The 15,555-nt window shown below is 40.3% G+C and overlaps 1 protein-coding gene across 5 annotated transcripts in view; it reads left to right on the top strand.

Moving 5' to 3' along the window:
* The first annotated feature begins 413 nt into the window (after positions 1–413).
* Positions 414–15,555, top strand: part of csnk1g2b (casein kinase 1, gamma 2b) — a 42,258-nt gene continuing 27,116 nt past the window's right edge. For 4 of the 5 annotated variants that reach the window (XM_033621479.2, XM_033621477.2, XM_033621478.2 and 1 more), the window contains exons 1-2: positions 414–572; positions 3,820–4,613. In XM_033621479.2, the coding sequence (XP_033477370.1) occupies positions 4,386–4,613 (228 nt within the window). In that variant the 5' untranslated portion in view covers positions 414–572; positions 3,820–4,385. Of the gene's footprint in view, positions 573–675; positions 826–3,819; positions 4,614–15,555 lie in introns of those variants that run through there. The other variant, XM_033621476.2, reaches the window with a different exon arrangement.

Raw genomic sequence — 15,555 nt, 5'->3', positions numbered from 1 at the left:
TTTTTTTTATGTCAATACATTTGCACTTTTACTGAAGTAAATTTTGAATGGATGACTTTCACTTATATCAGAGTATTTCTTTGTTGTGGTATTGAGATCTGAGTACTTCTCCCATCTCTGTTTACTCAAAATATAGCATGTGGCCACACTTTGGATACACCTGGCAAAACAAAAACAAATATATTTGTATTTAAGACAATAATAATCCCTTAATTTATGTTAAATTAGAAAACAGAAAACTATAGAATGTAATTGTTTTGTTCATGTTTACCAGGTTAAAGATGTTTGAATGTCTTCACACCATCTTGTCTATTTGCCATTTGGCCACTACTCAGTGAGCTACGCACGCCTGATGTTTTGCTTTATTCCCCAAAGCAGTTACGTCAGTTTTTCAGCGTATCACATTGCTGTGAGCCAGCATGACGCGGTGCCTGGGTATCGGCAGCTGAGGGAGGCTTAAAGAGACAACAGCAAAATCATAGCAACTTGAGGGCAAGAGAAACGAAATGAGAAAGATACCCTCAAGCGAAGAACCATGACTTCGACTACGTTTCGATAGCTGAAATTTAAAGGTAACACGCTTTCCTTTGGCAACAGAAATGTATTCGTAACTGTTGTGTGTTGAAGACGCCGTCCCGCCGTACATTTATGCTCTTGCTAATGTTTCGTGTGCTAGCTTGCTAAATGGCTAGCTAGTGAGCTAAGCGGTAAGAGATCCAGGCTGCCGTTGGTGTGCAGTCGGTTGTTCAGGATTAAGGAGTTGCCCGGCAGTGGTCAGGGTAATGGCTATAGCTGGAATCTGGACTCTTAAAACGATACTCCCAGGTGAAACAACGATCCGTTTTATCATATTCTTACTCCGGTCGGTGAATTAACTAGTTACAACGTCGCTTGGGACGTTGTTATTTCTCAGTTATTAAGCTGTTACTAACTAACCAGGTTAACGTAGCACAGGGAATGACAATCAATGAATATTTTATGTTCTGTCCTGCTTCGACCTGTTCAATTTGCGCCACTTCGCTAACGGTTAGCTATCTTGTGTTCTTATGGTAGTGTTGTTAACAGATTAGCTGACGTTACATCGTTAGCTGTTTTTTTTATCAGGCGTTGGGCCAAGAGAAACGGTGTTTCTGTGAGGTGCAAGCTAGGCTAGCTGCTGTGTGACATTTGGATGTGGCTGCAACGTGAAGATAATCGTCTACCCTGATGTTAATCTACCCATAATACTGTTATCATAGATATACCACAAGTAAACGGAAAACAGAAACAAACTGGCCCCGATTGAAACATATCAAGCTAGCTTGAGCTTGCTAACTAAAGCTAAGATAGCCTGAGAGTATCTGGCCTTGTCTGCCGAACCAGCTAGTCTAATGTTAACGTTGACCCTGGGTTTTCTAGAGGCAGTTATCGACGGGGTTTGCCTGTAAGATTGCATTATCCCTTTCTCACCTCGTACCGTGAAACAAACTTCGTGCTATCAAAGGGAGAAAGCAGGTAACGTTACTTTGAATCACCCGAAACTAACCGCTAAATGACAGCTGCCAACCACTACTCGATAGCCAGTTAGCTCTTAGCTAACATTAATATTTTGGTATTTTGTGCCAAGCGTAAGGAAGATTTGTCAGTCTGGTATGGGTACAACTGTTTATTATCGATTTGAGGCTCTTTGTGGGAATTTGGATTCATATTTTTAACGTTTAAAACCGTCTTGTGTCGTGTTATTACCAGCCAACAGTATCGACTACAGCGTTAATTGCAGCAAACTGACGTTACAACCTACGGTTTTGTTTTGGCAACGTATTACTCACAGGTTTTAAGTCTCTGTATTTTAAATTGTCACCTTAAAATACAGAATATATGACCACTCAGTCAAGTATGTTTTAAACAACTTGGTAGCTATATCCAACAGCTGACATGAAAAACAAAACACAACTTCCTGAAATGAGACAGTCTAGACATGTGGGCCATGATGGCCAAAAAGCTACCTGAGACTGAAAGTTATTTAGAGTTTTTGTGGTTTTTCAAGGACATCTATCCTTTCTCGTATGAAAACATTATCATATTTGTCTTAAAAGCTCGGGCCAGTGTAGTTCTTTGGGTCACCTTGACAAATGAAGTGCTTGTCCTAGTGCACTTTGCCATTTTAGTAGTTGTTGATCATTTGACTTTGCTTTTAGCCACCTTGTTTATTGCATTGTCACATCTTGTGACTAGGTAGTCTAGTCTCTGTTCATTTCTCACAGCAAGTATCACCTTGCGTCATGCTACAAGGAAGATACAACAGTTTAATAATTGGCTGCATAACTTTACCTGATTCATAAATTTGTTCTTGTTTTCTGGTATGCTGACTGCAGTAGTGAAAGAATACAGACATACTTAGGATTTAGGTGGATTTTTATGGGTTGTGTCATTGTTTGTTAATTCACACACCCAACTCAAAATGTCTCAGACTTAAATAGCCAGTGTGATTTTAATATAGCCTTGCCTGTTCAAAAAATGCCATTTCCTCAGCTGTTTGTGGAGTAAACTTTCTGTAGTACAGATTCAAATCACAAAAGTGTCATGTGCAAATGATTTCATTAATGAAAAAAATTACATAAAACAGTGCTTACTTATCAGCATATTTATGTCTGATATTACTGTATTTCAGTCATTTGATGGCTATATTAGTTCTTAGTCTGACAGATACAGCTGAGATAGCTGTAGACCAGACCCTATCCAAATCCTTCCAATAATATTCTTCCCAATGATGCAAATGTTATGATGAGATGAGGCATTACAGCAGTCATTGATCTGTGTAAGTGCCTTTCCATAGGAAAGAGTAGCTGCCCATCGCTAGTGCCTGCATTACCTGCAGCTCTCTTCAGCACCACCAGTGTCTTAGATCGTAGACATAGGGGAGTTAGGAGAGCCTCTCTGGACAGAGAAGTCTGCATGTGATTGTTAGCAAAAAGCTGTACAGAGATGGTCAAGTTACACATCCAAAGAAAACTGAATTTATGGTTGTGATTGACGTCATTTGTGCCTGGCATTCCTTCTGTTATAGCGTTCGGCTTAGTCTCATATCTTGTCATTTTTTTTGTTTTACTTTGTATTTAATCCTCCTGACCTCTTGGATAAACACATTACCAGAAGTTAGCATATCATTTGTATTTATCTGAGGAGCTACACATCTGCAAAAGCTGTGAGAATTGAGCCCGTAACGTACCTCAACAGAATTTCAACAATGTTAGATACATTAGTCTTGTCTATAGAAATAAAACTTTGTGATCTCCAGAATCCCTGTAAGACAGTGTTTTTGGCTTTCACAAAATAGGTTTAATCGTAAAAGGGATCTTTTTTCTCATGCTTGAGGTCCACTGTGGAATATTTCCGCCTGTATTGATTGCTTTATTGAATTTGCTTTGCGCCGGTCTGGAGCAAGATCTCATTTCAGCTGTAGTAAGGAACAACCACAGTAGACATAATTTGATCTTCAAGTTAAAGGTTAAAGTTTTATTCTAAAAATGTTAATCTCTTCATGGCCACAAAGTGTTATGAGTAGAGATAATGATTGATTAAGTTTTCCAGTGTTATAGTTTATCGTGATTGCTTCACAGATTATGCTTATTGTAAGTGTAGAACGAGATGGCTACTGACAGTTAGTAAACCCAGAGAACTGCTTTCTCTTTTCGTCATTTCTTAAAATCTTAAAACACTAAAGAAGATATTATAAGACTAAATAACGACTGAGTTTATTATTTGTGACAGATGAACAGTCTTGTTGTTTTAGGCTATACAGAAAACAAACTGATTTCTGTCTGTCATTTGCTTTTTCAGACATACAGCTGACATCAAACCCATCAGTTACTCGTCTTTCTCGTCGCTGTGCTCCCTCCGTCGTCTGCTGTGGCCCTGCAACATGGAGAATGTCCACTGTGTCACTGAAGGCTGACCAGAAGAAATGAGGCACTCCAAAAGATGTTCCCAAGTGGCCTTGTGGATGCAGTAGCTGGGTTTCCGAGTGCTTTTTTATGACTAGTATTGTATGTGCGTCTGTGGGCATATCCTAGCACAACCTGCCTATTCTTCAGGCAGGGACATGCTACTCTGAGGCTGGAGCTGGAGAAACACACAAGAAAGACGGCCCCTCTGGTAAACACGGAACACGAAGAAAAAAAGGGAAGCACTCAGCAGAAGAGCTGTCTGATAGACACACGGGGCACTGCAGCTCGTTTAAAGTGTCTGCTGAGCCACTGCACATTTTAACAGCAACACCTTTCCTCTGTCCTACAAAATTTTGTCTCCCACCCCCTCCCAAAAGCATCCTCTGTCGTTGTTATTGGAATTTCTATGGTTTGCATGGCTGGAGAATAACCGTGGAGAGGCCAGGGTATCACAAGCTTATGGATTTTGATAAGAGAGGGGGCAAGGGAGAGACAGAGGAAGGGAAAAAGATGTCTAAGACAGCAGGCAGCAGGACTGGACATGGGGGCCGGAGTTCAGGGACCAATTCTGGAGTTCTTATGGTTGGCCCAAACTTCCGTGTGGGTAAAAAAATTGGCTGTGGGAACTTTGGAGAGCTGCGGTTGGGAAAAAATCTCTATACTAATGAATATGTCGCCATCAAATTGGTAAGTGCATCCTTGGGTTTGGTGAAGTAACAAAGAAATATATGAAGTCCATTCCACATATGCACCACACCACTGCTCTGGTACATCTACAATATCAATCCACATCCTGAAGAATCCTACTTACCTGTTGTTTACAATGCTTTATCTTTACAGTTAAATTTTTGTTAGACGTTTATTTAAATGTTCGACAGACTCTCCTAGTGCAGTTGACTCTTTAACCCAATAGAGTCAGACACAGGAAGTAAATAAAAATGTCCCCCACCTCCTCCCACAGCTTGGCCCCATGTACTGTTAATGAGTCAACCATTCTCTGCTTGTCTCTATCAAAGAGGCAAAGAAGTCTTGACTGATGTTTTTCTTCACAGAACAGGCATCTCTTTTACTTATACAGCATTTCAGAAAGAGGACACACTTAAGGTCCACACTTTGTATTTTTCAACGATAACATATTTAGTTCTTTAAGGTGGTTCTTAACAAGTATGGTAGGGCTAACTTGCTGTCCTCTGCAGTGACATTCATGTATTTAATGTTTGTATTATGTAAACAGAATTCTTTATAAAAGCTAAAATTTCAGACTTCCTATATCCCACATTTTCCTCAGTCATTGGAGTTAATGTCAATCCCTGTGGAAGCTTTCCCTCTAATAAGCTCACACCAGGCCCTATGAGCAATCAGTAATTTACTGTGTCTTTTTGTTTTGTGTCAGCATGAACCCTTTTTTTCAAAGCCACTGGTTTAGTAGCATTTAGACAGGCTGTGAGAAACCACATGAAATGTCAAGGCCTGTTTGTTTTCTGATTGTTAGATTCTAGGCCAGCCAGTGACTGCTCAACCATTTCCTCTGCACATTGCTTTTCACATCTTTTTTTTTTTGTGTGCTATAAATGTGTTACCACTTGCAGTGCTTTGATCACTGGCAGACATATTTTATTTCTCTCTGACAATGGCTTAATGTAAACAAGACCTAACTCAAACTCCAGTTAAGCAGTCATACTGGAGCTGATGGGTGGGCTTGGCGTCATCTCCACCACATCGTATCTCCCAGCGAGGTCATTATCTCTGAACGGGCATCCACTGAAGGCTTTGCTAACCACATAGAAGGCAGAGGTTAGCAAACAGCTGTAATTGCAGTTCTCCTCTGCTCTGAAATCTCTAGTTGTGCTGGCTGCCTCTCCCCCCTTGCCTGTGAACCCTCCCATCTGTTTGGGTATTTTTATCCCCATGGTGTCCAGCTATATCTGGATCTGGCATTAGAGCCATAACACTGCTCCATGGATCTTGTGGCCCACTGGACCCAGCGTTTATCTGAATATATAATAGTGAGAGGAAGTGTGCTAATGGTGTCAACATGCACAACAAGGCCCACCTAATAGTAGAGCCTGATTGTGAGGACACGGGTTCATTTAGGATTTTCTCTTGAGAACTTACTTCAGATGGTGATTCATGTTGTCTTGGTGTTAATTGTATTTTCAGCGCTACAACGACTCTAATTGCTTCCTTTTATGTTCACAATAGCTATCTATTTTAGGCTTATATTTCCAACATGAACTAGACAAAATTGGATCTTATTGTTAAAGTAGTTTTCAGCCTGTGCTCTGGCGTTATTATGCTTGACATGGAGAGGGCTTCTCCCTCGTCGGTTCTCGGGTTAACCCAGACTCTAGCACAGTTGTCTGTCCACATGTTTCTGTCTGTCCCTGATCTCACAGCTCCCTGGGGTAACCCAGTGAATGTCACTGCCCGTCCAGTCAGGGCTTGTGTCTTGTCAGAGGTTGTTACTGAGCTCTTCCTTATGGGCTAACACAAATAACAGCCCTGTTATCTATGAGCACCTGCTAACACATGCTTGACATGAGTAGTGTCTCCTCCATTGTCTGTCAGTCACTTCAGTGGTAACTGCTCACTTATAGATAAAATCTTACGTAATTGTTGCCAGTGTATACGACTAGGAGGAATGTTGCACAGTTTAATAAAATCTAATTTTTATTGGATGAGTATAAGAGAAAATACTTAACTGTACAAATCTTATTTTCTGTTAAAGGTAGTAGTATATTAGGGCTGCCTGCAGCTAATCGGTCAATTATTTCTTTTAATTAACTAATCATTTAGTCTTTGAATGTCAGAATAGTGAGAAATGTCCAAAAACAGTCCAAAACCCAAACATATTTAAGTTTTAAGTGTATAAAAGGAGAAAAACAGCAACTGCTTACATTTTAGAAACTGGAACTGAAAATTGTGTGACCTTTTTGTTTGATACATAACTTAAACATTAATAGATTATCATAATAGTTGGCTATGTATTTTCTGTTGACCGACAATTAATCATTCCAGCTCCAATACAGACTTTAATGTACACTACACTCCTTTCAAGATTACCCATGCCAATAAAATCAAATAGATTTTCTAAATGATCAACTGTTGGTCTTAGTGAACCTCTAAGGATTAAAGCATGTCAATTATTACTTTGTGACCGGTTCAATGATGATGGTGTTGTTGATCTACCAGGAAGCCAATAAGGAAACTTTGTTTAGATAGCAAAGTGTGATTTGTTATCTTGCTGATTTAAACTCGTTTAATCTCTCTCCTTTTGTTGCAACGTAATGAAGTGTAGATGCCAGCCTCTGCAGGACGGCACATAGTGATTACTCAGTGTTGAGCTGGTGCCTTTATATGCTGAGTGTACCAACTTGCAGAGTGGAACATGTGGGTGGTGCCTGCCTGCACCTGGGACAAAGGTGAATGCCAGTGTCACCCTGCTCCGCCACGTGATGGCAGAGATAGAGATGTATGGCAGGCCAGTGCACAAGATCCTCTGTCAGTGGATCTGAAACTGCTGTGAATGTTGCTGCAAAAAGCAAGAGAGAAGGGGGAAACTGCTGAGTGCTGAAAGGTCGTCTTTGTTAGCAGGCCTTGTCGACACACAGTGGTTCAGTCTTTGCTTCAGCTGGATGCTTTCTCACACTGACAAACGCCTGTGTGATGGAGGCAGGACCATATAGCCACTGCTGTAAGTACACTGCAGGCTTTACTCCCAGGGGGAGATCCCAGTGTCTTAAAGAAACAGCAGCATTTAATGTCTGCTTTCTGTCAAGGTTTACTGGAGAAACTAGCACCCATCAGGCTCAGTAAAAGAGTAAAGGGACACCATCATCACCGTCAGTGCACTCCCCTAGCATGGTGACATAATTGTCCACTGAGAAAATGACCATCTAATCCTCTTTTTCCCTGAAATGTTTTTCCACATCACTGTGTTGCACTGTTTTTATTTGAACACTTTTCCTACCTTGGTCTAGTGCTCTCTCTCTCTTTCTGTCTTACATTCTGCCACTATCTTCACAGTACTTTCTTATCAAGGTCATCAGCCTCCTGTTAACCCCATCTTTGTGTTAGTCTTGGGTGCAGGACACTTGCACACACCCTTTTAATCCATTCTCTGGGCTCAGAAATCCATTGGAATCAGCTTTTACTGACATTTCCACCAGTCCTCTCTGCAAACAGGTGGAGTCACAAACTTTACAGCTTCAATTTTTATAGCCCCCTTTTTACTTAGCCTGTCATTCATTGACAGTTAGGAGGTGCCTGTGAGACATGCCACCTGCAAAGCTGGTGCTATCAGTAATAATAAGTAATAAACCAATTGGAGGCCTCTTTGTGGCGACAAACATTTCTGACAATGACAATTGGCTGTAATATCTGCTGAACATGGGAACTGTGTAATAAGTGAATGTTATAGTGTTGGGACTTATTGTATGGCACACTGCCTCCTATAGCTCAGGGTGAGGGGGCTGATATTGGAGCGACCATATAGGGAGACAAACACAGTAAACACAGAGACCTACTGTGTATTGTGTGCCAGCCATGTACATAGACAGCAGTGTTTTACCCTACTTATGTTGACAAGGCTTGTTTAAAGCACAGATGGATTTCAGATGTGAAGAATGAAATTGCCCTTTGCCACTAAAAAAATACAGTGGCTGTCTCAGACTTCTTAATTTTAGCTGGTGAACTTGATGGCTCCGACTGAAATGACAAGTGTTGCCAGTGGACTTTTCAGCCGAAGCTAATTAATGCTATTCCAGGAGTTGGCCAAGTCACGTAATTTAACATTTGTCTGTTGTCTGACTGGTAGATGTGCTCTATTCCTGTCTGTGCCATTTTTATTTTAGCAAAGATGTTTACCTAGATAAAGAAACACCATTCAGTCATTTTGGCATTCGGAAAGTTACTAGACTAATTATTTTAATATTTTTATATGAACATCAGGTCAAATGACAGTGTGTAACAAGGGAGTTGTCACTCATATTGACTAACACGCAGACAGTCATTACTTGACTCTGCAATTACCCTCAGCTCTACTATTTGTTTTAGCATCTTTCAGCTCATTGTTTTGGTTTTCCAGGCTGCAGATTTACTGTTTGATTCAGTCTCACTGCTCTCATCGGTGTCATTTCCAGCCACAGCAGGCAGTTGTGTAAAAACAGCCATGACAAACCCACTGTCTTGGTAAAGAAGACCAAAACAGAGCTATAGGGAGAGCGAATATTTGGCTTACAGTATGTTTGTCAGGTTGCCAGATGTCCGACTCCAGATAAATGCTAATGTTGCTCCATTTCTGCTAGATGTGTAGATTTGCAAATATGTTTGCCAACATGTTAGCCATAACAGCGTTTTGAAGCAATGTTGTCAAATGTGTTTGTGATGCTCAGCTTGTTGTGGAGTTCTGCTCCCAAGTGGCCAAAAAAAAGATTGATTCTTTAAGTATTTCATAAATGTTATGTATTGCCTCTTAAGAGCATCTATTAACTGTGTGGCATGTAGTTGTGCTGTATGTAGCTGCACTGTATGTATGGGAAAGGGTGGAAAGCCTCTGGCAGGGTTTTGTTTTCTTTGGCTGAGTCACTGATGCAGAGGCACAGGAGTAAGGTGGTGTATGAGAGTGAAGCCACTCACAGTTCTGGTCAGTCGTGATACTCTGAAGGAAATGTGAGGTTCTGTACTAAACTCTCCTGTCTGCCTCCCACTGAAGCATGATAAGCAACTCTTGTTGCAGTCTAGCTCAGCAGCTTACAACAGCTCGCCATGAGGCAGTTGTCAAAGAACTGTGAAGGCACAAAAGCTCTATCAGCATGTTTGGCTGGAATTAAAGTGATATTTTGACGATTTAAGTTCTTCCCTACCCTGCTCGGGCTCTCCAGAGAGCATGCTGGGCAGGCTAAATGAATAAATCCTTGGATGTCAACAGCATGTAAAAGCCTACCTTCAGTCAACTAGCTAATCCTCTAATGAATCAGTGGCCAGCAGCAACACAGTACATTCACACAGACACATTGTTGCTCTAAGGATGGTTTAGAGTCAGTCATAAAACCTGCACAGGAAAATTTAAATGTTGGTGACAACAAAGTAACAAAAACATTGTTTTATGTAGGAATACCCAAGTGCATATTGTGACTGGACAAAAAAAAGTTTCAATATGGGCAAGGGTGTGTGCCTGTGGAGCAGAGAGTGCTGTGTGATAGGACCTGTAAGTGTTCATCCTGGTTCATTCAAAGCACATCACATTTTCCATTTAAGAGTTTAAGGCATTACACTGACAGTTGTTGTGTTTGCTAAATTATATGTAGTGTTCAAGGCTAAAGCAATAGTTCACCAGTTTCTCACATTCTCTTTCTGGTGATTATGATGTGACTGCCTTGAATTTACACTGCCCTGTCCTGTCTTAACTTTCTTAGCATCATAATTGAAGTGGTAAACTAGAGCCAAAATAACCAAACCAGAATCAGATGATGGTAATTTGCAAAGAGCTGAAAGCCAAATTGACCTCAGGTCTATTTTTGAGTTTGCTTTGCAAGACAAAATGCCAAGTTTTGAGGTTAGAATTACAGCAGCTTTATGCCATGTAAGAAATTAAAATATGCTGCTGCACGGCCTGGATTTGACAGGATGTGTACTGCAGACCATGAGGAACAGGACAGTGACATGTTGTTTTTGTTGTGTTAACTTTGTAATTTGGCATATTAGATTTGAAATCAAAAACAGTCCATTTTCATAGCAGACATTTTGACATGTCATTATGAGGAAAACTACAGGTATAATTGATAATGTTAATAAGGGTTTGCCATACTGTACATTTACTTGTTCTGTGGCCCTACCATTTTGCATGCTGGCTGACACACTTAAAAGGTACAAAGTCACCGTCTGTGTTATTAATTACACCCTTTCTTCTCCTGCTACGACACGTCAACATTTGTGCTGTGAACAAGCCCTATTATTATACTGAAATTCAGCTTTTATCTGAAGGTGTTACATCTACATCAGATGAACAGTAGGAACTGTAGCCCTTATTGCGCACAGTACCCTGATTTTTGGGGAGCAACATATTTTGGACCAATTAAAATTCGGTTGAAAATGCAATTAATGTCTGTGATCAGGAGGTATCAGCAGACATTTGGTATCTTCCCTGATGATTATCTCTCAGGCCTGAATATAGCCTGTTTCCTTTTTTTTTTTTTTTTCTTAAAGGCCGACAAGTCATCCAGTGCTCTTCAAATTTGTATATTAACACCCCTAGAGTGGGAATGAAACACTGAGCAATATGACTGTGGATTTTAGATGAGACAAGACACATTCAGTGTCAACATTTTTTTGCAGCTAATGTAGTTAGCCTAACCCAGCAGTCATATTCACAAACCAACTTAGGCTGACTGATGATGCTAGCTTTCTCTTAGATCATAAACTAAAAGTTTTACTCTGTTTACTCTTTGACACTTTCGTAATGGCTCCTCTCCCACTTTTATATATCCATAGAGGTAATCCCAAACTTCAATTCTTCTGTCAAAACAGCAAGTAAGGTGGACCTGCATCCTATGTCTGCACCGGGACACATGCGATGCAACGTTTGTCCCACCAGTCAGGCACCACAGCCGAGAAGTTACTCCCTGTACATTTGTGCACTACTCTACTGAAAATATCTCTAACTCTGGCTGTGAAAAACATATTGCCAGATAAGAAAACAGCCACTGAAGGACAAAACATGTTTTGTAGCACTAAGTTGACCAAGCCTAGCTCAATGGCTCCTACTGGCAAACAAGCAGACAAAGGGGGACTAATTATGCTTATGACGTCACCAGCTAGCTTGTTGAAAGATGGCTGTGCCCTGCTGGTGAAAACATGAAATACAAGCTAGTATTTCAGTATATCTATGTGGATATCAAATTTGATTAGAGTGTCATATCTTGCCTAAAAATCAAATGAACCACAATAATTGTAATTGTAATAACAGTGTTTCATCTCCTTTTTAATGCTTTAACATTACACTCCAACCTTGGTCACTGTTTAATTTCAAACACAATCAATAATGTTTGCTGTACGGACTTTATACTGGAGTAGAGATCCCAAACAACAAAAATAACACTCTGTCCTGCTTTTAAATGACTGCACTGTGTTATTACCCTTGGCTATGTCAGGACCCAATAGAAAGCATTTATATTGGGTACAGGCTCAAAGTTAAACAAATGAGGAAGTGCACAATACAATACATTGTACTTACACCATGCCTCGCTCCGCTATCAAATGACAAAGAAGACTTGCCTCTCGGGTTCATGTGAGTGGAACTTCCCATGACCGTGTAGATCACTGGCAACATTGTGTGCTGTGTTTTCCCTCGCCAGCCCAATTTTAACAGCATGTTTGAAACCTGTTGATTTCACTGGCTCATTAAAGAAGGCTGCTATAGCTTTCATTTGTAATGTTGACATGGAAACAAATGCGGGGGAGTACTGAATGCTGATATGTTAAATTGACAATGGCTTTTCCAGTCTCCTAAGTCAATATCTATTTCCATTATAAAAGTCAATTTACATCAAAAACAATGTGAAGAAATGCAGTTTTTTAAAAAAAAAAATTCACAATAATTTTGAGAAGTACGTGGCAGCTCTCTCAGGTCCACCTAAGGCTTGCTAATGATACCATACATTGTACTTGAACTGCTATGGAAGCCCTCTTAAGTGTTGACAGTAACATAACATGATACACCATTAATTGTCCCTATGTTATACCTCCATTCATTTATCTGCACCACACCTCTCCCATGGCCCCTTCAAAGTAGAAGAATTTCAGCACAATAAAAATGTATCATCTGGTTTAAATCATGACAAATTCTGAATCTTCACATGAAGTGAACTTAGGTCAGAAGTCACAGTTACCTCAATCCAGTCATCAACAAAAAATATTACAATTGATGTCTAATTCTGGCTGATTTCAAGCAGTGTCCGATTATCGCTCTGGGTTCTGGGAGGCAGCTGATGGCTCCATCTGGGTGTGTTAAATCTGAGCTGAAACAGGAGAAGTGCTGGACACCGGCCAGCTGTTGCTCTCCGACACCACTCGCTCCTTAACACCACCTCCCAACCATAGACACCTCTGATCATAAAGACCACTTGAATAGAGAAACACACACACACACACACACACACACACACACACACACTTCAATCCTCTCCATTTGTTTTAGCCTTGCAGTTAGCAGTAAGCATCATCATTAATACCCCCATGAAGGCTGCTGAGTAGAGATGCACCATGTTGACATTTGAGTTGCTCAGTCTAAGATGAGGGGAGTCACATTGCCAGTTGCATATTGTGAAATGGTTTACTGGGTGTCAGGCAAAGGTCAGGGTCTATTCTGGGCCTTATGCATAATGCTGGGTCTGTTCCCCTGGACATGGCACACATAGGCATACATATGCACACGGTGAATGTCAGACTGGCTTTACAGACAATAAACAACAGAGATCAGATGTTTATTTATGTGTTACATTACATCATTGCAGCTGTCTGTTTTACTGTACCATGCTGTTTTAAAATGAGGGATATTGTTCGTGCGGTCAAAGGGCGGTCTCTTTTTCTATTTCACTACAACACAGCATCATATGTCTAATAAGACCTCACAACTAAATGTGTGAAATCAATAATTTTAGAATATTGGCTTATGGGTATATTACCAATAGTAATAATAAAATGCAGCGGTTTATCAAATAGATGGCTTCAGGGATGAAACTCCTAAATTATTTGTGTTATTGATATGTCTTCTGCAATTTTTTTCTTGATCAGTTCATTCTTTTTTTTGGTCTATAAAATATCAGAACAAGATGAGTAATTTAAATTGCTTGTTTATCCAACCAGCAGTTTAACAAACAAGGTTATTCCAATTACTGTAGAAGATAAGGAAAAAACAGCAAATATTTTTATTTGTAAAGCTGGAACCAGTGTATTTTTATTTTAATTGTTTACATAAACATTCAGTTCAGACAGCAGCAAAATAAATCCGTGTAAGTTACAAGCTTAATGATTATGATCACAGTGATTGACTGAATTAGTGTAAATGTTAATGTGGGAATATATTAGACATAAAATTGTAGATGGGGCAAAGGGCTATAAAACTTTGTTGCATGTCCATTGTTTGCTACCCTTTAATGTTTTTTCTGATCACATCTATCAGTTATAGTTTTTGTTTTCCCCTCTTTCATTTGGCATTACTCCGTTCAGTCACTGAGGTCAATTCTGATCTTTCTCAGCTGTGTTGGAGCAGAGATCAGATTTAGCCCAGATGACATCATATGCAGAGTTGGTTAATCCCAGGAAGAGGACTTTGTGTGTGGCGCTGATAGCTTGTTCCATCCACACAAGTCTGCAGAGGCTACCACAGGTTAAAATACAGAAACCACCACCTAATCCGTCATGACATAATCATATATTTGTACAAGCTTCAAGTGTTTTACTCTAAGAGGGATCCTTGAAATGGCATGTAACATTTCATCTCACACCCATTCCCGGGCTGTTGCAATTACAGGAGTTGATCCCGCTAGGCCAGTATGCTGGTAGCTCTGATATCGGCAAATCTGTAAGCTCTCAGCTTTCAGCAGCGGCTAGTGTAAGTCAGTTACCACTATTAATATGCCCATCACGTCCATCATCTCTGCAATGGTTGTCATAATTTAACTGAGAGGCTAGGCAATGATGCTGGCTGTAGAAATAGTGGTATGTGATTGGTTATTGTGGTCCTACATTGTTGCATGTGAGGTAATCTGTTTACATGCAAATATGAGTATGGGATAAAAATGCTGAAAACTACAGTTCTGGACAACTTTTCAACAACTTTACAACAACTTCTCTAGGCTAAGTCCTGCAAGTTATTTATCAGGCAGCTCTTGGATCTTGTGATGGAGATTTTATCTAAATGACTGATTAGTTGCAGTACTGAGGTTGTCCAAACTTCAGTTTAGCATAATAGTATAGACAGCTGAGATGTAATAGAATGGAAGATAGTCTGAGCCTTTTTATCACATACTAAATTAACTGGTAGAACAGTCCCATAGGTAAAAACTAAGGCGACACCTAGACTGCATGATTGCAAGAGAATATGTCACAGTTTTGTGGCAGTCACAAAAGAGTACAACAGGAGATATTTCTGTATCAATTATCTGTCTCAGACCTCAGACCTAGTGGCTAGTGTCAATGCACTTACCTGATCAAGGTTAATTTGATTCCCTAAATCGCATAAGGTAGATACAGATACACTTAACCCAGATATACAGAAAGGCACACGGCTGCAGCGCGTAACAGCTGAGGTGGAGAGGTTACTGCAGCAGCAGGTCAGACAGGAGAGGGCCCTTCTGCCCTGTGGGCCAGCTGCCCTGGACACAGGCCAGCACACTTGGTAAAAGCTACCCTCTGCGCAACACTGCACAGGGTAACCAAAATTTACTGTCCAGGTAAGTATTACAACAAGATGAAGTTAAATCTGAACTGTTGAATCATCAGAAAACAGCTTTTGTCTTTTGTTTTGCCCTGCAAATGATGCATTGCACAATGTAGAAGGCAGCAGAGGTTTCTATGATAATAGGGTGATGAGGTAATGGATGTAGCTGACTTTAATTTTTGGATTTAT

The sequence above is a fragment of the Epinephelus lanceolatus genome, chromosome 6 (assembly GCF_041903045.1).
Source record: "Epinephelus lanceolatus isolate andai-2023 chromosome 6, ASM4190304v1, whole genome shotgun sequence".
Taxonomy (NCBI): domain Eukaryota; kingdom Metazoa; phylum Chordata; class Actinopteri; order Perciformes; family Serranidae; genus Epinephelus; species Epinephelus lanceolatus.
Note: the sequence above shows the minus strand (reverse complement) of the source record. Positions and strands in the feature narration are given on the sequence as shown.